Source organism: Orbicella franksi, chromosome 8, assembly GCF_964199315.1.
Source record: "Orbicella franksi chromosome 8, jaOrbFran1.1, whole genome shotgun sequence".
In the NCBI taxonomy this organism is placed as follows: Eukaryota; Metazoa; Cnidaria; class Anthozoa; order Scleractinia; family Merulinidae; genus Orbicella; species Orbicella franksi.
This window is the reverse complement of record NC_138152.1, coordinates 940253-964032: the sequence shown is the minus strand read 5'-3', so window position 1 is coordinate 964032 and position 23780 is coordinate 940253. Positions and strand designations below refer to the sequence as shown.

Genomic DNA, 23780 nt, shown 5'->3' with positions numbered 1-23780 from the left:
GGTTGATTACTTTGGTCAAACTAGACTAGCTACTGTCCAAAATCTGACTCAAACTCAGTTTGACTTAGCTTTCAAAAAGTGATTTGGATGCTTGCATTGGGAAACCCTGAAAAACAGGACAATTCATTTTATTTCAAAATTCTTGGTATACATGTACGTGTAGATTGATAGCCAGCTTTATTGGCTTTAATTGGACATGCTAAATGGCGTGGGTGCAAGACACTGTGAAAGATACAGGGTAACCTCAAGACAAAGAGCTGAAAATTCAAACCAAGACCTGAGATCAACACTAAGTGTTGACAGGATTGATGACCAAAAGGTTTTATCACATTTGGAAAGCTACACTGTAAGTACCTGGTTTCTAATGCATGCAAAAACATACTTAAGATGCCTTTGAGAGAAGAGAGAGTTGTGTTGCACATAGATCAAGTTTACAGTGCAAACAAAGAATGAAAGGATGCGAGGGCCAGAGTTTGTGGGCTTAAAAACATTAAAAACGATTCAAGCAACAATGTTCAAGCTTACAGATTATGCTTCATTTTGCACTGACAAAGGTAGGCAAGTTCTAGAAGCCTTTCATTTTTTGCTAGATGTGGTGTAAACTTTTTATGCATTAATTAATCCAATCCAAATTTGAGTATCAAATTCAATATTGTTCTGAATTTTCAGCTCCTAACCTGAAATGAGTCACGTCCGAAAATTTTAGTTTTCGCGTAAAGAGATTAAACTAAAACCGCATGCCGTTAAGTATCAGAGTCCTGGCTTCCCTTGAAACGCCAAACATGATGTACCCAGGCCATGATTTTTCCTGACACGCTGCAACGGACGTATCAGGAACATGGCACTCTCCGACACGTCACGTTTCTTGACACGTCACGTTCTGATCTCGGACACACCAAGTGTCGAGGAATTTCACGGCCACGTAAATCCCACGAAATTACTCATTTCACGCAAGCAGCTTACTGATATCTTTGCGCAATGCGTAAAGGAGCGTACAGATACGTTATGGATATCTCTACGCAATGCATAAAGAAGCGTTAAGCTGCGTTATTGATATATTTACAGAATGCTCTTACAGAATGCGAATAGCTTCCTCAGCTCTGTTTTCAGCAACCGGAGCCTTCATTTCCTTCACTTATGATGCAAAAGAACAATCAAGTTGAATTTACTTTGTCAACTCGTATAATGTTCCCTTACATTAGGTATAAGGAAATCTCCACAAGACAGTATACATTAGTATAAGGATACAGACGTATACTGATCATTATACAGACCTTATACATATACTTCAGTATACATCATTATACCTCTCCGTACACATTATGTATACGGGTTCATTATACCTCTTTATACATGCCATTTCATGCAGTGTATGCCAAAGTCTCAGGTTCAATGACCTTCTTTCAGCTGAGTTCTGGATATTAGCCCCTCAGGGGTCCCCAGAGGCTGATTTTCAGTGCAATTTTGGCTACATTTCAATCTCTCTTTTAGCAACGTAAAATTAATTTCAGACAAAAACAAAACCATATTTGTAATGCCCTATTCTTAGGCTTTTGTGGGTAAAAACATTAGCTCACGCGAATCTTTTGTTAGTCTGTGGCTGTTATCACAACTTGGTCCTATCTGAAGCATACTGAAAGCAACCGGAAATGGGCTGTTTTTCAGACCGCATATTTTCCATGCCCATGTTTTATATCGTGAAGTCTTAGTATTCCTACAAAGTTCAGCTCTTAGTTTAGTAATATCAAGAAAAAAAATACTAAGGTTGAGACTTGTTTACTACGAAAAAACTTACGAGAAGATGACTAACCAGGCCACTTCCAGTTATAGTTTCAACAAAGCGTGTCTGTAAAAATCAGCCATTTAATTTCGATTAATACCTTTCTCTTTTTCTTCTATGTAATGAATTAGAGACTCTGAAGTTAACTGTAACCGAAAAGACTGACCGTCAAGCTGAAATTTTCATGTAATTTTTTTTTGGGACCGATCAGATTTTGGTCCGGCAACGGTTATAAATTTTGTGGAAGAAGTCTTGAAAATTAATGCCGTGAGTCTCTGTGAAAAAAAAAAAAAAAAAAAAAAAAAAAAAAAAAATATATATATATATATATATACAGTATACCTAACAATCCATCGCTTGCCAGTTATATTAATCACAATGCACCTTTTCCACCTTTTTTGGTCCAAACTGCAATATTAAGTTTATCTTATACACTCAACCCGTTCACTGAACGAAAAAAGAACTGTGAAAGAAAATTGCCTTTCCCAAGACGACATGGCAATGCCCTAGTAACCAGGAGCGCTCGATCCAGAGTCCAGCCCGCTAACCATTATGCCGCTACCGTGCTATGTGCTAGGCAGTTGCCAGTTTTGTATATAATCCGAATGTGTTACTACGCTACATGTTTACTACATTTTGTCGTAAATTGATAAAATGCAACAGCGAAAAAAATATGTGGCCAGCAAGGCGACATCTTGCTGGCTGGATTGTTTATTTACAAGAAAAGAAACTATCTGCGATCAATTAATTAAACTTATGAAATCTATTCAGTCTGTAAGTGAGTTCGTTTTATTTGAGAGTGCTTGAAAGGTAGAGGAGCGAAAGTCTGGCTATTACAATTTAGTCTCCTGGAAAACTCAAAACATGAGTATACGGTGTCCCTTTTGGAAAGAAGATGTTAGATCGAGATTTTACCCACTTGCTGGTCAAATTAAAGTGGGAACTGGTGGTAATAAACTTGCCGCGTCCCACAGAGTTGACAATATCCCTGAATGGAAGTTAAAGTATGAATTAAAAAAGATTGTGATTTGCCCAGGTCACCGCCGAAAATTCACCTGTTTGCGTGACCAAAGTGGGCCACGTCAACACCCTTTCCGTCAAGGAGAAAAGAGAAATTGAAGAAACCGAAGGTTACCGCTAACGTTTCAGATAGCATATTTCAGGAGTTCGGCATTGTAATACCTGTTGCATCCCATAAGTATCCTAGGGTAGAGTGACTGCATGCCTGTTCATCAGACATACATTTATGTTGCATGTTCAAAGATTTTTTACATGTTTAAATGTCTTTAATTTGTTCCACGAGTTCAAGGATGGTTGTTCCATCATCATCTGCATACACATTTGAACAAAATATCTATAACTTAAATTGTCTACCCACCCACAATTCAATTTGTAACATTTTCGACGCCATGTTGGATGTTGTTTCACTTGAAAAGTCGACAGAGCTTGGAGATGAACCAAGTAGTTTCACATGCCCAATATTAAATCACAGTGGAGACGCTTCACATGTCATGCTCAAACAATGTAATCTCCGGGCGAAAATAGGAAGTAATTTGGCCCTCTACTGTATTACAAGGCTTACTTACAGTCTCTATCGTAATGATGGCCTGTAGTTCGTATTAAGAATCGATACTGAAGAATCGAGACCGAAGCTTGAAGGAAAGCACCTCTGGGTGTGACGCAATTAAGTCGGAAATTTCAGTACCACTAGTCACACAAGGTATTTGTGACCTTCTGGCAGCGGGAAGGAGAAAAGAAACTTACGGCTTAAAATTCTAATAATGTTGAATAGTCAGCCATGAAGGCACGTGACGTTAGAATGTCATAAACATCCGTCATATTGAATCCACCAGTCTGGATCTCACGACTATTCCATGAAGTCAAAATATCGTTTTTCCCAATCGTAAAAAATTAAAAGAGAAGAGAAAGGGTACTAAAGGAATGAAAAGGTAAAAAAACTATCTTTGTTCCAAGAAACTTGAGAGCGTCAATAAAAACAGAGAATTAGATGAGAAAACTCAAAATTAGGGTAATGATGCCTGACAAAGCAAGATTGCCATGGAAACAAGGCAGAGTCTCATGAATAAGGCTTTTTTGTTCAGCTTTTCCCACCTAACTGATACACTCAGTAAACAATTTGTTTCATTGTATTTTGATTACTTTTCCTGTTATCAACGTATAAAGTTTCCCCCTCACCTCCCAGTCCCCTGGGTACAGGATACAAGTGCTGCATAAAATTTAGTCTCAAATCCGTCAGTAGAAAAATTAATTTCTAGTTTATGGTTTGGAAATATATATTTCCTTTAAATAATTTACTTTGGGATCTATGATTGTTTGTTAATTGCGCGGCTGTGTCTAAAAATCTCTCCTAATAAGGGATTAAGACTTTGACAGGAAGTGCGTAGTAGGTAATTTCTCTTAAAGTGTTCCGTAGTAAAAAAGCCTCAACCTTAGTATTTTTTCCTTGATATTACTAAACTAAGAGCTGAACTTTGTAATGATACTAAGACTTCACGATATAAAACATGGGCATGGAAAATATACGATCTGAAAAACAGGCCATTCCAGGTGCTTTCCACGTGCTTCATATAGGACCAAGTTTTGATAACAGCCACAGGCTAACGAAAGATTCCCTTGAGCTAATGTTTTCGCCCATAAACGCCTAAGGATAGGGCATTACAAATATGGTTTTGTTTTTGCCTGAAATTGATTTACGTTGCTAAAAGAGAGATTAAAAAGTGGCCAAAATTACACCCAAAATAACCCTCTGAGGGCCCCTGAGGGGCTGATATCCAGAACTTGGCTAAAAAATGGTCGTTCAACCTGAAACTTTGGCAAACTACGTAAGTCCACATAGCGGCTTTGTGCAACAATTTTAAACAAAATCGGCTGACCTTCATTTCCAAGTCTGCCCCGGTCTCTCAGGCAGAAGCTCTTAAGACTCATAGAGTAGCCGAGACCACCTTACACGCATCGTGATTTTGCCAACCTCGGCTCGCTTTGCCGGAACTTGGGGGATATTTTCCAGTCCCGGGGACTCTAAACTAACTCCTGATGGCCTTGGTTTGCAGTGAATCTGAATCAGCAAAACTTTTTGGATGCTCGGTTTCGAGCGTCTCGGCCGAAACATAGCCACACTTTACTTTAAGACTCATAGAGTAGCCATGACCGCCTTGCGCGCATCGCGATTTTGACCAACTTGGGCTCAATTTCTCCGAACTTCGGCGATATTTTCCAGTGCCCAACACAATGTCCCCGGCCAGGACTCGAACCGTCCGCTCAAACCGGAGTCGAGCGCACTACCCATGAGGCCAACACGTCAACACGCCTCCACCTCCACTCCACTATTCGTGTGCACTTCTCTAAATTTGCCTTATTACTATTTCTTAAAGCGTCAATATATTTTATGGTATCTTGTCTTACAAACTACTGGATTTCTACATCATTAATTATAACGTACCTGTACATAGCGGCGTTATTGCTGCTGTTAAGAATTTTTTGCACTTTACGTGCCATACAGTCCCGCTATTTTTGGATTTAGCCGATCAAAAGGGGGTGCTACAAGCCGTTATTTTCGGGTGGCTGTTAATCACTTTCCAGTGGATGATAAACCGTTAACACTCCGTCCAGTGTAACTTGAAGCTGTTCGGGTTTCAATCAAGTATCCATTCACGCTCCGGTTATTTCGTCAGGTGCTTAGTTATTTCATGGCATGTCCTTGAAACGAGGCGCCGATCGTTTGATATTCGCTAAAAGTTAGGAAACGTTTTTTCAAAAAGTTTAACTTCCTGCCAAGTTAGCATTGTATGCACTTCTGCATTACTAGCTGTTTTCTGGAAGAGGGGTAGGTCTAAACTTGGATCATAGCACTCTCAAAGATATTTCCTTTGTTGTCGATAAACTAAAACTATGACGTCAAGTGACATTACATCATTGTTTCTGAAAAGCTGTCATCTTGGATTTTATGATTTTGATAGAACGTTAGAAAAGAACCAAAATAGACTCACTGGCAATGAAATATCGTAGAGCGACGTAAAGCTTCTCTTAGTCAGCAACATCGTCCAGAAAAGCACGTTTTCTCAAAGGGTATATTATCCACCCATTCGAGCGCTGCTACATGACCTAAACAAAAATATCTCAGAACGGGAAAGAACTCGGTGTTACGATAAAAATAGAGAAGCAGCTGATAGACTTTTGAATGTGCGTGCAATGAACTTTGGGTGGATAATAGAAATACTGCCGAATGAGGTCTGGAAATGAGCGCTCCATTAAATCAAACACGTTGAATTAGTAAGAAAATAGAACGGTCTCTCGAGCAGTTCTTGATGAATGAGCGCACTTACTTTAAGGCTTTTGAAATGCTCTAGCTAAATAATTAATGAAAGCTTCTTGGCATGCATGGTAAAGAGATTTCGTTTGCACATCTTAAATTGCTGCGAATAGAAGGAAAAATTGCTCGGACTGTGAAAGAGGTTGATATCTGTTAAGTTTCTTTATTAGTATGAGGTAGGACAGAATTAAGAACTTTGCATGGGTTAAAACAATAGAAATTAGTATCATCAAATTATTCTCACGCATCAATCCTCATGTTACATTAGGCTGCCAATGAGGCGCCATTCTACAATCAGCCCAAATACATTTTAAATTAAGTCAAGGTATATGGACATGCGGTTTGCATAAAGATCAGGGCAAAGAAAACTCCTCTAGAATGTCATTCGCTTTCATGAATGTATGTTGGTTTAATTTCTACATCGTAGTTATTAAGACGAATAAACTTTTAAATTCATCTCGGTTTCTTTACCCAAATGTATCACAAAAGAAAACATCGGCCATTTTGTATTGTTTATAAACTTGGTAAATACTGTCTTCTTAATTATTCGTTCTATAAAATGAGTTGAGATCGTCCAGTCACGGACTGTATGTTCTGAGAACTTTTTATCACCTCATTCCCAAAGGTATTTGAACAAGTTTTGATCTTAGAGTTACACTCTTTTTTTTGATATTTAACAATTACTCACCGAAGTGAAGGTAAATATCCATATGAATAATGAATAATTGTTTTAGTATATACCACACAAGCTGAATAATTAGCAGACCTAAACGTTATTTTATGTGTGACAAGCGGTCGGAAATTTTAAAATCTCTCGCGCCGGCTGCTCGGAGGTGAATAGTACTTGCTAATCACCTCCGAGTTAACCAATCAGAGCGCGCGAAAAGCACTATTCACTTGCGTGGTATATACTAAACAAGAATATTGTTTTACCGCCCAGGCAGAATATTCTTATTTTCTGCCGATACCCATTCTTAGATTATAACGTACGATATTTCCGTTTTATTGACTTTGATGGTGCCAGAGTAATTTTTGCAGTCAGACCACAGGCGTTAAAAGCCTAATAAGTTCTTACAGAAATGTTATTAGCATTGAACATATGGCCACAGCCATTTTTTGTATAGTTTGTAGTTTACAGAAAGTTAGAATTTTGTTCGGTATAGTTAAAAACCTAATTGTGTTGCATTTACCTATCTTCAACGCACAAAATTATATTCCTATTCAAAATCTCAGCCTCCGGCAGTTTATCCTTAAAGTATTCTTAAAATTTCGCAAATTTCGGCCTCGATATTCTCATAGAAAAAAAAAAGTGTATTTTGCTTTAAACAGTTCCACTTGCATGGTATTAAACAGTTCCAATTGCATGGTATTAAATTTTAATGCCATTCAAATAAGCATATAAAATGCAGTGTTAACTTTCCTAAGTTAAAAAGAATAATTATGAGGCTTTCGACAAAACTAGTACCTGCGCTTGATATGAGAGATCCATATGACAATGACTGAATCATAATCTAATGTCTTGTTTAGCCGAGAACTTTTAATTCGTCCTTCGATTGCTTTCTGCCCTCACCAGTTGATTTGCATGTCTTAATTGACTTTTTACCATTAGGAGGTTTTGAAGGATTTATTTAGGCTGATTGTTAAACAAATCTGTTTAGTCGACACGTACCATATCTGCTCTGTTTTGGGAGTCGCGGCCCTCAATGCGTTGATCCAGGGAAGATGATATTTCTCTGCTATTGATAACTTTATGAGGAGAGTTCCCTCTAGGTAACGTGCAAACGTTAGTTCAGTTTTTCAAGGCGACGATAGGTTCTTTGAATCAAATCAAGAAAGAAAAACAACCAAACAAATCCACACTTAGACACTTGTAAATTCTGGAGGAGAGAATCCGTCAATTGAAATCTTTATTATCGTTGTGACACCGTTCCATTTGGCCCCGTTGAAAAATTCCGGAAGCCCGTTTAGTTGCGTGGAAAGCCTCTCACATCCCTTACAATGCTGTTCTGCTAGCATGTTATCGAACTCATTGTCATCAATAACTGGGAATATTTTTCTTTCCCCAAAGTGCCTTGATAAGAAGCAATATCTTCCCGCTAAATCTTTCCAGATACCCCGTCCAAAGCTAACAACAATAACTAAAACACTCCAATAGAAAACTCCTCTCTTTGACGGAAAAATCGTTTTTCTTCTTGCAGACTTGTCAAGCCGCCATGTCGGGATGCATTGATGGTACACCAAACTGGCGGACCCATACTAAGTTCTTGAATTTTCTCAATATTGTTTGCCAAGGGAATCATATGGTTTTTCTCATTCAGTTTGGAATTAATTTGCACTTGTGAGTTTTTCAAAAAGCTGAAATTTCAAGAGCCGCTTCGGCGCGTGCAATTCCAGCTTTTTTGAAAAACTCACAAGTGCAAATTAATTCCAAATTGAAGGAGTAAAACCGTATGATTACTTATTAATGATATAATACGTGATTAATGATATAGAGGGAAGAAGAAGTTGTGGCAGACCGAAAGAGACTTGGCGGAGAACCGTAGAAAAAGAAAGAACAGTATTGGGTTTTGGCTCATGGAGCGAGGCAAGGATGCGAGGAAGTGCCGGAAGATCTTTCTTGAAGCCATTTTTTCTCATTCGAGAATAATTTTTTCAAAGTTTTGGCTCAAAATTTTCCTCATCATTTCCTATTGTGTTTCAGCCAATCATAATCCAGAACTACGATTTGTAATTTGTACTGGTGTTACACCTTTTGCACTGATGTTACACTTGAACTGCATTGCTCGCAGCCAATCAGAATCGAGTAATTGGTCATGTATATTATTAGAGGTTACGAGTACAATTAGGAAATAATTTCACTTGCGTTTTGTCAAAATTTCAATAATTTACGTCGACTAAAGGCTCGGGAGATTATTAGAATCTTGACAAACGAAAGTGAAATTATTTCTCACTTTCACGAGTATACCATTTGATTACCTTTCAATATCATAGGCGACTAATTACGCCTACAATCGTGGTGTTTTTTTTGGCCTGTTTATTGTATTGAGAAATTTTGCGGCAAACGTTTCCAGTTTGTAATTTCACATGTGAAAAACAACGCTAAAATTTCGCGCCAAAATTAAGGTGTAATTTTATCACCCATGATATTATTCCAATAACTTCGTTGTGACGAGTACTGTAAATTTCAAGTACTTGCTCTTTATTTCTCTCAATAAACTCTCCTTTTCTATATGTTTCAGTTTTTTCGGTATTTTGAACGCAAACTAAACTTTGTAGTTATCGTGATTAAACCATCCTATAGAAAGAAAAAGTTGCAAGCCTTCACGTGTGGTGTATCCTTGAAGAGTTAGCTTGATGTAAAATGCGGTGGATAAACACTTAGATTGATGATTTTTTTTCACTGTCCAGGACTCTAATAGTTTCGACATGGCTCCAAGTAATTATCCATTCAACACAGCCGCAGTGATTCTGTCTGTCCTGATTTGCCACGGAACTTCTCTTCAATGTGGAAGGGAACAATCCACCATGGGCATGATGTTACGGCAACACGTCTTCAAGAAGATCAAAGGAGTATCCCTTGGTACTGAGTGTCTACGAGCATGCAACGAGGACGTCAGATGTCAAAGTTTTAATTACGTCATTTCCCAAGGAATGTGTGAATTGAATAACCGCACCAAGGAAGCCAGACCTGAAGATTTCGTTCCAGCCTTTAACAGATATTATTTCAAAAGAGATGTAAATAGAGGTACAGTACACGGAAATAATAAAATTTGACAATAAATACTTAAAAATTGGAAATGTTAAAAACCAGGGCACACGAAAATTCATTATCACCAATTCATTGGAATAACAATGACATTGACTTGTCAAAATCAACAAAAGTAGAGAGTATACAATGATTATCACATTGATGAAGTGATCATACTGTACCACACCTTCTGAAAAAATTATGACGTTTGCTTTTTGGGTCAGCACAAAAGACGCTGGCCTCTTGACGTGGCTATCTGGCAAAAAGCTGCCACCCCTCCCTCCTAGTCTGCGAGTCGTCCATCGTAAGCTGCCCTCGACATTTCGTTAGGTTTGAATCATTAGCCTGATTCTCGGACGTCCGAGGTCGTTAGCGAGCCCTCTCGGACGTCTGAGAATCAGGCTAGACTCAAATGGGTGGATATAGACAATGTTGCTACCAATATCAGTTATATCAATAATGGCACCAAATGAGACAAAACCTCTTTTGTACACAGCTAGAACGAAACAGCACAAAAGACGCTGGCCTATCTATTAATTGTAGTTATTTTATGTATCTTATTAGTACACGACCCCACAAGCTTGTTAGCTTTGACGTCTTTTATCGTGTATAAATAAAGGTTGTATGTACAGCTAGTTACAGAAAACTTGAAAGTTAATTACTAAAAATCGCTTCTCTTTTACGTTATAGTTCCCCTTGGTTCCATCCCTGAACTGCCCGCCGAAACATGCAAAGAGATTAAGGCGAGTGAAGGTGGACACGCGCTCAGCGGCAAATACTGGTTTGATTCACTTGTACCGGGGGAGGTTGTGCTTGCTGATTGTAACATGGAGACAGAAGGTCAGTTAAGTAATGAAACTTGTAGCTGTGAAATGAAACATTTACAGTCGAGTAGCCTTAAAAGGTTATTGAAATGTATGATCCTCAGTCTTATTAAAAATCTTCAGGTTTCATTGCACAAAATTTCGGTGCCTTCTAATGCTAGGAAACTGTTGGAGGAAGATAGGAAGACAGTTGTTTGATAGGCGGAGGAAGAAAATTACTTAAGGGATGGGATGGTCAAAATATTGTAAATTTAGTGAAATTTAGAAATATAATACGAAAAAACTGAACTTTCGATCACCACCAGTGACCCTCAACGCTAGGCTTCGTTCACTCGCTGTACATTGTGAAATCTAAAGGCCATGGTTCAAAATTATTTGTTGTAAATCCCAGTTCAAATACGTTTTCCGATTGGAGGAGAACGTGTCACGTGTCGTGGGTCAAAACTCACTAACTCCCTAGGCAACAACAACTTGAACATTCGACTCGCACGTGATCAGGTCCTGCTCCTTGACACCACGGCAAATTTGTGAGCCAGCCGGCGTTAAGCCAACGATTTGTTCGCTTTTTTTTTCTATTTTTGAGTTGGGAGGTATAACAAAACACTTAATGACTGGTCCCGCGGGAAACAGTGAGTTTTGTTTCTCCTCGACCTTAGGGAAAACAAAACTCACTGTTTCCCCTGAGGCCAGTCATTAAGTGCTTAATGTAACTCGAGTATCAACAAATCTTTTGTTGGAAAAAGCAAATTTTGTCAGCAAGACTCGGAGATAACGTACATGATTTATTTATTAGTTTGTATGCTTTGGTCTTTGATTGATGACTTGGGGATGATATTTGACAGATTCTTCTTTGTTTTATTATAAAGGCGATTATTATGGTGATTTTATTTTCTCTTTAGACATCGATGAATGCAGCGCTAATGCCCTGGTGTGTAACCTCAATGCCAAATGTATAAACACTCGCGGGTCTTACAATTGTTTGTGTCATGCTGCGTTTACTGGAGATGGCAAAAACTGTGTAGGTAGGTAGAAATTTCTAGTACGTTCCTCTGAAGTAATGCGGTGACGGTAGATCATGAAATACCGAAAAAGAAATACCGAAAGAAAAACCGTATTCTAGGCTGACATGAGGGATACTTGAGCTAACCGTAAGGTCATTTCACCGTTTTGCTATTTCGTGTTCGAAATGGCAAAACCTTCCTTCAATTCTTGATGAGACTGAAATAAAGAGAACTTAAAAACAACAAATCACTAACAAGCAGAACAACAGACCGACAGTTAAACTGACCTTAAGCAATAGATAGAAGGTTATCGACCTCAACAACAATAGCAGCAGTAACAAAATCGTAACAACAACAAACACGCAGAGAAAGTTAAAGATATTTCTAGTATGATAAATTTGTGGTTGTGCTATATTATCGTCAGATGTAACATTGGACGAGCATCCCAAACATACCCATTCTGATTAATATGCGATGACTCGTTAGTAGTTTATCAAGTTACGACAAAGTAAATCACAGCCGTGAAGGAGGTTTGGATACCCGGTCTTAATTAGCATAGACTTTTAATTTGACGATCTTACTTTTCTGTTTACTCCTTAGTTTTTGTTTCGATTGAGAATATTGAGAATATCTATCAAACACTCGAGACTTCGGATATCCAAACACCTCGAATTTCGTCAAAAATACTCCGCTGCGCGCGGCGTTTTCAACTATCTTCTCGGTGTTTGGATATCCCGATGAAACAGTTTCTCGTGTTTTATATATTACATGACATACCGCAGTGCCCCAAAAACTCGGGGGCTGCATTTACCATGTTTATCTGCCATGCTTCTAAGTCGTGTTTCATCAAAATATTTCAGAGGTTAATTGCTTCGACTATCCTGTTGGTGTCTCCTCACCCGAAATAATTCCTGATAACCAGATGACAGCTTCTTCGTATACCACTACTGATTACAGCAGTTACAGAGCCTACAACGGACGTCTGCACGATACCAGAGGCGATGGTTGGTGCTCTGCAGTCCCTGGCAGCAACAACGACTGGCTCCAAATTGACTTTGCAAGAATAATCCAAGTTTGCGCCGTTGCTTCCCAAGGGGACGTAAATGGTAATGAGTGGGTTACGGATTTCAAGTTGTCTTATTCATCTGATGGAAACACTTGGACAACTTACAAAGATGCGAATGGTACAGATCAGGTAACATATAGATATCTTATCGTTGAAGTGCCAGTGCTGTGATGGAGTATTGGTCTAAGGTCTTGTCAGTACGGATCGAGCGCAGCGAAGTCCAAACACAAAGACAGGAAGGTTTACATTTCTCCAGAATTGGCTTACTGACATGACCTTATTGTTGAAAAATGCCATGGAAACTAATTCGTCCTTGAACAAATCTCCCAGCCAGCGAACATGTAAGCCAAAATTGACTACACATTATAGCCTCCAATTGATCTGTTTGGTGTGTTCGCAAGACTTAGTCTACCCCTTAAGTGGCGACGGAAGGGGGTGGGTGTCACCAAGAACCGGCCTCCTATCAGTACTGATTTCAATCAGCCAGTAAGTAATCCTTTTGCGGAACAGCCATTTTGGGGGGGGGGGTGGGTGTGGGTGGAGGGAGGGAGTGTTAGGTTTAGGTTACTTCAGGTAGCTGGGCCTGGGTATTCCAGCCAGCATGACTTCCGTTGGGGAGCAGATTTTAAAGGAACGATGATCCTTTGGATGGCCCTACAGATATTGAATTTGATTGTGAACTTTCTTCCTTACTGCTATTCGCTAAAGGAAATATTCGGCTTCTTTTGGTGTAAGACATACAATTCACCTGTAAACGATGAGAGCTACTATTGCTTACCATGATGTTGTTCATTACGTCTTTGAAAACCAACAAATGACATACTTTAACTTTCTTTTTACTTTAACTTTTTACGAACTATTTTGAGGATGATAGACACGAAAGTCTTGAAATACTCACTTACTTGCTATATCGAGTCTTTGCCTCTCGGAACAGAAATAAAGTGTTTATGCACCGTTAGTTTTTGCGCCCTGGAGGTTATAGTCGGTTTACCATAACCAAGTGGCTGACCTACTTAATTTCATTTCCAATAGGGCACTTTCTATATATCAATATTCTAACATGGATCCGAAGCTTTCGGGTCAATATTGCAATTTTTTAAGCTTCTTTGGTCTCACAATTTCCAAAACAGACTAGACAACAACACCAAATTTAGAAGTTTGTCCTGAAAGCCTCCGAACTATATTAGAATACTTATATATCGAACATTGCCTATTAGCTAAGTGCTCAAAGTTACGTTTGTTTTGTATTTTCAGGTATTTCACAGAGAAGGTAACAGTAACACTATTGACCAACACAAGTTTTCAACTCCCGTGCCTGCAAGATTCATACGTTTTCACCCAACCAATAGGAATAACTGGAACTGCCTTAGAGTGGAGGTGTATAGTCGATAGTCCCCCAGGTACGTATTGCACTATCTGTTTACGGTAACAACTTGAAGTTTCTTTTAATTTCAACTACGTTACGTAGTATTCTGTAGAAAAAGAATGAATGAACGAATGAACAAACGAGCGAACGAACGAACGAACGAACGAATGAATGCTTTATTCCCTAGTTTGGGTGTCACTGTATCAACCCAGGACTTAACCATGATTGCATAACATCTGACAGAAGCAAAAGCAGTTGTTGAATTCCCTTCTTCTGTCATGATAGGGTGGGATTTTAGAGATTTAAAGATCACCCTCAGAACACATGAGTCAGTTACGTTAGACCCGAAGGAAGAAGATTCGGGGATTTTATTATTATCACTTATGTACTACATGTATGAGGTCACATTCTGTAACAGCAGGTCCATAAGGGAAAAAAACAACAGTAGGGAACAACAAATGTTTGCATGGCTGGCTGGGGAGCGCCATGAGCAGTTGATGTTCCACTTATACTCTAGCGCCAGTTCTCGTTCGAGAAGGGCAAAAATCTCGTTAATAGAGACGGCCTTTTAATAGTTCTTAAACCGTATATATTTTGTCACATAAAGTTATTTAATGTATGAACAACAAGCCTGGGGAGTCGCATGACTTCGTCGAGTTGCAGTCAAAAAGTTACTTTTCCCCCAAACACTCTTTATTGTTTGTTGGAAAAAAATATTTTCATGCTTATGAAGTTCTTTACTCGTTCTTTGTAGAATGCCAAGACTACTAAAATCTGACCAGTTCACACAGAAAAACCACCCACACTGTTGATGCAACAAACACTCATTGTGACCAGTCGCTCGGTCCTGCCTGGTTCCGTTTCCAAGGCGAGGCTGGACCTAAAATTCCCCCCTCCTGTGTTTCTGAAAACCACTGTGGAACAAACGCCGCAGGCTGGTTGAATGGCGCTCATCCTACATAAAAGTAGCAATATCTTTTGTAAGATGACCTCTTGAAAGAAGTCCTTTTGTCGTCTTTGGTAATCTTCTGCAAGGGAATAAATCACTAAAATATAAACCTGAACACTGACTGATTTTCAAGACACAAAACTTGTTTTACTTACCTGTTAAAAATGTTACCAATCTTGTGCCAATCTCGTCGAGGGAACATGGCCCTTTTTCCAACCTGCCATCTCTAGGGATCTTTAAAGTAAAGTTATTATCAACAGTTTTCCACACATATACCATTGAACTAGTGTGAGGTCGATATTGGAGAAATATTGGTCGGGTATTATTTTGCAGGTTTATGGACCGATTGGCAAGCAAAAACCATAAACTTGTAAAAAACAGACCAATATTCTCCAATGCAGATCAAACAAGGTGGCTCAATAAAGTATTTGTTCATTATATTTTGCATGCAACTTAGTTGCTCTGAACGTTAATTGAGATAGTTTCAAGGTGGTTCATGAAAAGAAAAGTCTTGCGGAGGAAAATTTAACTGAAATTTTCATTAACCCTGCCAAAATGTAGTCATATCTGTAATAGGATAAATGGGATGGTGGCTCAAGAATATCTACAAAACAAGATGGTTCAATTGATCTGAATGTCAAAAATAGAACCAAACAATGAAATGGATGGTTATAAAAGAGACAATATTTGTCCAGACAGTAGTGTTGTTATCCTTCTCGAAACTCAGGACCCGAAAAATATAACTTTTTTTCACAGTGTGCTTACTGCGGATTGTTTCAACGTGTCTTGTTTACTGTTCTGCGATACAACATAATAGCATTCGTATGGTTCTTTGGTTGTTTTATCAGTATATATCAAATTTATCAAATTTATGTTATACTTAGCTAAGTTTAGTTACAATGGTACAAGGTGCGTTGCATGACGGTGTCGAATATTTTATATCATGGATCCTTATGCTTCATTTAATTCTGCTAAATTCAGATGAGTCTTCCAGATCTGAGTTTTTGACACGCTTAAAAGCCTTTGAATCAGCAAAACACTATCTCAAGCTTAGTAGCAAGAGGTCACAAGACAATTGCCCTTGCGGGGTAATAAAGGAAGGAAATGAAAGAAAAACCAAGATGATGCACAAACCTTCGACAATACAAACGACAACAATGAACGCAGGAGAGATCGTGACCTAGCAAAGATAACATGTATTGAGGTGTTTATTCCAGTCATCTGTCCTTTATGATCCTTTCAAAGGCCGGATAACAGGGAAGTTTTGTTGTAACCTGTGTTTCCTCTTTGCTGCACCAAATAAACACCACCTCTGACGTCTTTCCTTGACCATCTCGTTTGCATGTTAATAATTGAAGAAAAACTGAACCACCACCCACACTGCTAGGCGATTTTTCTGACATGAAAGAACAGTTAATGTTTTCAAAACCAAGGAGAAACCTTTTAAGTAAGATCGACATTGCGGTCCTGTCATCTGACCTTTGAATCTGTAATGCGTCACGCCTTCTGAAAACAAGAAGTCGGTGTAAACAAGAGGTTTGCAGTAGTCCCAAAATTATCTTTTTTCATTTTTTTTTTGATGCAGCGTGACGTTAAAAATAGCCTGAATTTTCACGGGAAAATGTACCCTTGATAATGGCAAGGATTTGGCAAGTTTGAAATGTTTGCATAAGTTAATAATGATGTCACAGCTTCAATATTCTATTTTGTAGTCCAACGAGCTATTTTGTGCAGATCTTTCAGCAAATCATGGATAACAATTGTAGAAAGTTAGAATAGGGTGATATTTTTCACTAAACATTTGGCGAGAAATATTTCTGACTAATGATTTGTTTTTGGACTTTGCAAGACCACTTACTCTGATTTACCTGTAGACACCAATTTTAACTAAACTGGATATTGATATCAGTGTAAAAGACTATCAGAAAAACATCTTTCTGTGGAAATAAACGGATGCACTTGAAAGACGACTCGCTGAAAATGGCTAAAATTTGGGTTTCGCTCATTAACGATTCTGTGGTGATATTTGGCACTTCGTGAAAACAGTAGAATCAAAGAATTAAAGTAAAAGACTTAAAATATATCTCAGTCAACTAATAAGGGGCCAAATATTGCACAGAAATATGGGTTTCTGGAATTTGTATGAAGTATCTTTTAGGCTCACTAAAAGTTGCCCGAAATTTTGGCCATTTTAGACGGCTTGAGAGGCCAAAATCATGATGTGGTGATATCTCGAAGAAAACGAAGGCCTGCCTCAGCAAATATCATGATTGTTAATTCATTCGGATAGCTTTTATACTGTGAAACGATGACGGTAAACAGCCGACTTCGATCTTTTGGTCCTGCCCTGTTTTCTCTGACAATGACACTTAACTCCCTGAGTGCCTATATGATGTACCCAATACATCGTGATTTTTGTCCCTCAGGTGTCTACTGGGAAAATGTGTACATGTCCCTAGTTTAAGTGAAAACGCTTATGGCATGCAAGAAGATTTTTACTAGGTACCAATTTTCAGTGAAAATGGTGTGGCACACAGCATACGCAATGGTCAGGCACTCAAAAGGTTAATCCAAGAACGAAAGAATATTTTACAAGGCTTGACTATTTAAGCACAATTCTAAAGGATTACGTAAAGCTACATGTATTAAAAAGTCTTAGCTAAACATTATCACATACATTTCAGAAGGCTCAGTTATAACGGAATTCGCTGTTCACAACATTAATAACTTTGAAAACAATGCAGGTAGATAACAGTTTAACAAAAGACTATTGCAGGTAGTAAGTACAGTTTAATGCTTATTACAGTTATGATCCAAAACAAAATAGCAGGTGCTTGTTACGGTAAATGAACTGAAACAGTAACCTGTAACTCAGAAATGCAAAACGAACTAAGACAAGTATATCTTGTGTAAGGCAATTCGTCTTGCGAAAATTAACGATTACGCTAAAGGTGGTTCAAAAATGATTGACCTAGATTGCATGATTAAATCTTTGCGTTTGGCCTGGCTACAAAGGGTACATAATGTTACGGAAGGCCCTCGGAGATGGTATCTCTTTCACCTTTTAACAAAGTCAATGACCTCTCGGTTCCTTCACTATTCTATTCTCAACTTTTGAAATGTTCTTTTGTGTAAATATATATATGTATACAGGATACAAGTTAATGGGTCTCTCGAGCGAACAGTGCATCTCTGCCCCAGGAGGATCACAAATGGATTCACAGTCCGAACCTCAGTCAAATGAAATTAATTAATGAAGTTAACGAAGGAACCAAGGATGGACAACTTCTCAGAGACATTTTCATTTGAAGAAAAACTTTTTATGCCCTAAGCGAGATTTGCATACAGGAGATAGATATATTTTGTTTTTCAGATACTTTCATGATTACTCTTTGCAAATATCCTTTGCTAAATTGGTAGTCAGTAGTAAGTTATGTAAGCTATTGCTATGTAATCGATTATGTAAATGTAGAAATAGCTGTTGATTTACTTAGTTAATGACTGTAAGGACCTGTATATATCGTTAGTGATTGTAAGAAATGTAAATAGCTGTATCGTCAATAATGTCACTAAGTGCACTTTAAGTAATTGAAAATATCTGTGTCACTAGTAATGCAAGTAACTGTACTGTAGGTAACGTAAGTAGCTGTATCGTTTAATTCAAGCAAAATAACGATAAAAAAACTCTGTCGCTGCAGCTTTATACACAGTTGAGGGTTGAAGGTTTAATGTTTAATGTTTAAGTTGAAGGTTGAAGGTTTAATGCAGTTTACGGCAGGAAATGTAAACTTGTGGTTATGAACAAAAACGGCTCTTTTAGGAGCCACCAAACTTGTAAAGGCAATGATCGATGCTAAACTTTGATACTATTTGTTTACTGAAGTGCTTATAAGTTTGCTTTACCGGCTTATAAATTTTCGATGGAAAGTGTTAATTTATGTAAATTTACGGCACGTTGTCCAGATCTTCTCGCAGATAAGCCGCATCCCCGATTGTTAAGGAAAATTTGGAGTGAAAAGGTACGGCTTATCCGCCGGTGTTTACGATAAGTGGAGGTGACACCACTGAGATGTTTTGATGGCAGTGTTTCTCATTTGTGTACCTGTTAAGAAGTGGTGTCATCCAACGGACTCAATGGAGTTGCGGATGACTTATTGCAATTTTGAAAGACTACGTTTGGACACAAACTTCAAATGAATTCCCATCATTTATGAAAAGAGAGTTCACTTCAGTTTTAACATTAGGGCTACAAGCGAATATAAGTACTTGAACTCAACACCATAAAGGACACAAAATTTCAATGTACGTTAAAGTTGACTGAAATGGATTATCCTGCGTCACGTATCACTTGGCAGAAATCCATGCTACTTAAAATTGATTTGTGAGCTGTATTGAATTTATCCTTAAATTTTGGTGTTATCATCATGAACTTTGTAGTATATGCCCTGCTGCTGTAACAGATCACTGTATTGATAACTTAGCAAAAACTGCATAATCTGCGCATTTTTAAGTTTAAAAACGACTGTTACCTAGGATGTCTTCACTTAGAATGTCTGTTCTAAATAATTTATGATAAATCAGTAAATGTTTTAGTGGATTTGGTGAAAAAAAGCTATGTTCCCAATAAAAGCACTGTTCATCTTGATCGGCCAATCTTCACTTTTTGGTCAACTTTCTAGACTAGTTCAATCTATTTAGAAAATATTAATAAATAATCATTTTAAAAAAAAAGGTTTATGGAATTTTACCAAAGAACGAGAACCAGTCTTAAGCCAACTGAGAGCTGGATATAAGTAAGCATTGGACATTACTCTGAGTCTATACATCACTTTTGACCAAACAAAATGATCCTGCGGTTTTGACTACAGCACCAGGAAGACATGTACAGATATATGTAACGTAAAACATGTAGGTAGGCCTGAGTAACAAACAGTTTCTTAACGTTGAACTGTCTCATGTCGCAAATATCACAACACACTGCTGAATGGGAAAAGGCTTTATGGTCTTGTTCGAAAGCTAGTCTGCTCTCACATCACAAGTAGTTCCTTAATGAGTAATGCCTTATAACACCCTTTCATAATTTATTTTCCAAGTTCAGTGGCTCACAGCTACTTCGATTTGAGAATAAATTCAGCAAGCTGCTGGGAGCTCATCTGTTTCGTCATGTCAACAAAAAGTCCACCCCTGTGAGCTATCCTTTTACACAACATTTTGCCGCAGTTTGGGTATTTTTCTTTTGGCTTTTTTTCTGTTTCTAACGTCACGGTTTTACAATGATATTTTTATGATTGTGAAGTGTGTGACATTGCGTAAACGTTTTACCACACGCTTTCCGACGATAATCTTTAAACGACCACAAACTTGGTGACTTTTTAAACGTCTTGCCGTCAATAGAAGAGTATTCTTTTCTCCTCCTTTTTAATCTCTTCTTCTCGGAGTGTCAGTTCTTCGGGATTCATTGATTCAGCCATTATTTTGTGTATTACATATTCTCTTCGATTCGCGTTACCAGTATGTCGCATATGTTTAAATAGAAATTTTGTGGCGCGTCGGACGGTCGTTTAAAGATTATCTTTGTGAATTTCGAGTTACAAATTTGCCGGCAATTGTCCACTACACCACCTACTACTAAGCGACTTACTAAATAATTCAAGCATATTGAGATAATTAAGGTTCAATACTGTATACCTTTAAAGATGTCAGACGTCCAAGCGATGTAGCGCATCCAGTTTAACTATAGAACATTTATTTAAGGCCCTTTATCAAATTAAGGCTTATAAAGCTGCGTATCAAACTATACCAACAATTTTGAGCACTTGTCATCGGGCAGATCTTTTCACGTTTATAAGCATTTGCAGGCTTCAGAGTCGTGCCGTACCTCTTGTAACTTAGACTGCTTCAAGATCTTAGACTCTGCACCTACCAAGTACCAAGTTAAGCTTAAGGAGTCTATGTACATCAAGTGGGAAAAGCCTGACCTTAATCAACAGGTCAAACACATCAATTTGACGCTTTCCCTATAGCTGCACGCGCACGCGCATCTTTTAATTCCGTTAACTTTGAAATTTATCTAGCGTATTGTTTTCCAACGCAATGTAACGTACGATTTGTAACAGGCACGTTTTAAACCACTGTAAACTTTCATAACCGTCACACTGACGATAACGGATGTACCGTCAAAACATGTTTGTGAAAATTAAAAAGGTCGTATTATTTTTGAAAATATTCCAAATAGCATTAAAACAATATGGACTGATGATTGAAAAATCGCTGTCGGAGAAAAATCTTTCAAAAAAATAATTTCGCAGTCACATCTATGTTGTTTATATGTCAAACTATCTACTGTCCAAATTTGAGGGCAAAAAAACAAATTGGCTTTGACTTGTAGCTTTCAAAAGGGACCAAAATGTGATTCGGATGCTCACATTTAGAGGAGGTGAAAAATCTCTCAATTTATTTTATTTTAAATACTTGGTTTAGTTTGATACCCAGCTCTTCAAGCTTTAATTTGATATAGAGGTTTAGGTATCTACAGTATAAGCAGACACGCAACATCGTTTGGTCGAGAAGTGCTTCAAGGTATAGGTAACCCTAAACTACAATACGTACTATACCGTACCTGGAATGATCTATTTTCACAACTCTCCTGGCCCCAGCAATCACATTTTGCTGTGCAAGGCCGTTTGGCCCTAACACATCTACAGGACACGCATCGTTTATTCCTACAGCTGCAACCAATCTGCAAGAAAATCAACCTTAAGTATGTAACTATGAAGTAAAAATGCTGTTGCCAAAGGTTCAAGATAGGAGGAAAAGGCGAACAACATCAGGTTCTGATCAGAAGTGAGTGAGGTTGAGTTACTCGCTCGTTCGCTCGTTAGATGTTTTACGAATGGTTTGTAGAGGGCGCGCAAGCCTATTCGATGACAAAATTGCGAAACAAACCCACTTGTAAGCCAATTTACCGCAGGAAAAAAAAAGATAAACCTGTTATTTGCCGGCTTAGGGTCGGTCCGTATAGTGAAAAACTGTGACCTCGGGCTTGAAAATGCGGCCTCGAGCAGCATTTTCAAGACCTTGGTCACAGTTTTTCCCTATACGGACCTCCCAGCCGGCCAACAACATATATTGCTCTGATTGCATTAAGCATAAACGTTTAAGCAGCAGCCACTTGCACGTTTTGGGCGCCTAGTTTTGGAACGCTGTCAGCAAATCTATAGTGGAAAGTTTCAATCACTTTCTATCGTTCAACGGCAAAGTATTGTTTCTTTAATCCCAAAAAAGAATAACAGCATGGAATATTTAACAAATTAGAGACCAGTATCGCTACTTAATGTTGACTACAAACTTGCAACCAAAAGTATTGCTCTTCTCTTAGAAAAGATCTTGCCAAGTATAATACATCGTTGTCAGTCCGACTACGTAAAGGGTAGTTTCACTGGAATTCACTAAAATAAAAAATATACCAGGTATAGCTGTTTTCTTAGATTTGGAAAAATCTTTTGATTCAATTGAATGGGATTTCATCCAAAATGCCTTGAATCTTTCAACTTTGGACCAAATGTCCGGAAATGGATCAGCGTGTTCTATAAAGACATCTCCAGTTGCATCATTAACAATGGCGTTACCTCTAAACACTTCAACTTAGAACCCGGCATCCGTCAGGGTTGTCCCCTTTCAGGCACACTCTTTGTTATTGCTGTGCCAGGAACTTCTTGCCCAAAGTGTAAAACATCAAGGGCATATATATCCAGGGAAATGGAATATGCTGACGACACACAACTGTCGTTCTTGCCGATATCCAGTCAGTTTCTAATTTATTTGCCTTAATCTCACTGTTTGAAAAGTGCTCTGGCCTAAAAATAAATCAGGCAAAATCAGAACTGCTATGACTTGGCTCCATGCACCGTAGGAAAGAAGCAATTTGTAACCTTCAAATAAGCGGTGATCCTGCTTACGCGCTTGGGGTGCATTTTACTTACGATACTGAATTGTCTCATAAGAAAAATTTCTTTGAAAAGTTAGGATCCCTAAAGAAAACCCTAAGTGTCTGGTCCCGAAGAGACTTATCTATATACGAAAGAATAAATATTGTTAAAACATCAGCTCTCTACAAACTTGTATTCATCTCTAGCGTTATGGAGACTGCAACACAGGTCAATAAAATAGTATTCGATTTTATCTGGAAGCAGAAACCCGCCAAAATAAAAAAGACAACCCTTGTCAAGAAGAAATCAGATGGCAGTCTTAGCATGAAAGATTTTGTTCTTTTCGATAAGGCTTTGAAACTAACTTGGGTAAAACGGCTGTGCTCCGTCTCAGACGCACCGTGGAAGTATGTTCCATAATCGTCTCTCTCAACTGTTGGCGGCACTGAGTTCTTTCAGTGTAATTCCTTGACTACAACCTTCTTGATCTTAATGGCCATCTTCCGGAATTTTACAAACAAATTATTCATCATTGGCTAGAAATCGTGTCTACGACACCTCACAGCAAGACCGAGGAACTGTCTCAGACAATCTGGAACAACAAACTCATTACGATTGAAAAAAAGGGTATATGTGCCTCATTGGCACCGAGCAGGAATAAAGCAAATCTCAAACCCTTTAGACGAGCACGAAAACTGCTTCCTGCCTTTCCTTTCCTTGCGCATTTAATACACGCTAAATTGCAACTTTTACAGTATCGTGGTCTCACATCCTCAATCCCCCAGAGT

General features: G+C 38.3%; 3 protein-coding genes and 1 long non-coding RNA gene across 4 annotated transcripts in view; 2 read left to right on the top strand and 2 right to left on the bottom strand.

Moving 5' to 3' along the window:
- The window catches only part of LOC145496232 (uncharacterized), a 448310-nt gene that overhangs the window by 83312 nt on the left and 341218 nt on the right, over positions 1–23780 (bottom strand). The window lies entirely within an intron of this gene.
- The window catches only part of LOC145496263 (uncharacterized), a 427898-nt gene that overhangs the window by 222134 nt on the left and 181984 nt on the right, over positions 1–23780 (top strand). The window lies entirely within an intron of this gene.
- LOC145495258 (coagulation factor VIII-like) lies at positions 7586–14340 on the top strand. The gene is made up of 5 exons (XM_081474851.1): positions 7586–9855; positions 10549–10698; positions 11582–11704; positions 12544–12878; positions 14004–14340. Exons 1-5 carry the CDS (start codon positions 9537–9539, stop codon positions 14139–14141), a joined length of 1065 nt encoding a protein of 354 aa, XP_081330977.1. The 5' UTR covers positions 7586–9536; the 3' UTR covers positions 14142–14340.
- The window catches only part of LOC145496256 (uncharacterized), a 192459-nt gene continuing 190148 nt past the window's right edge, over positions 21470–23780 (bottom strand). Inside the window, exon 5 of the mRNA XM_081475954.1 lies at positions 21470–21803. Within this exon, the coding sequence (XP_081332080.1) occupies positions 21639–21803 (165 nt within the window). The 3' untranslated portion in view covers positions 21470–21638. The remainder of the gene's footprint in view (positions 21804–23780) is intronic.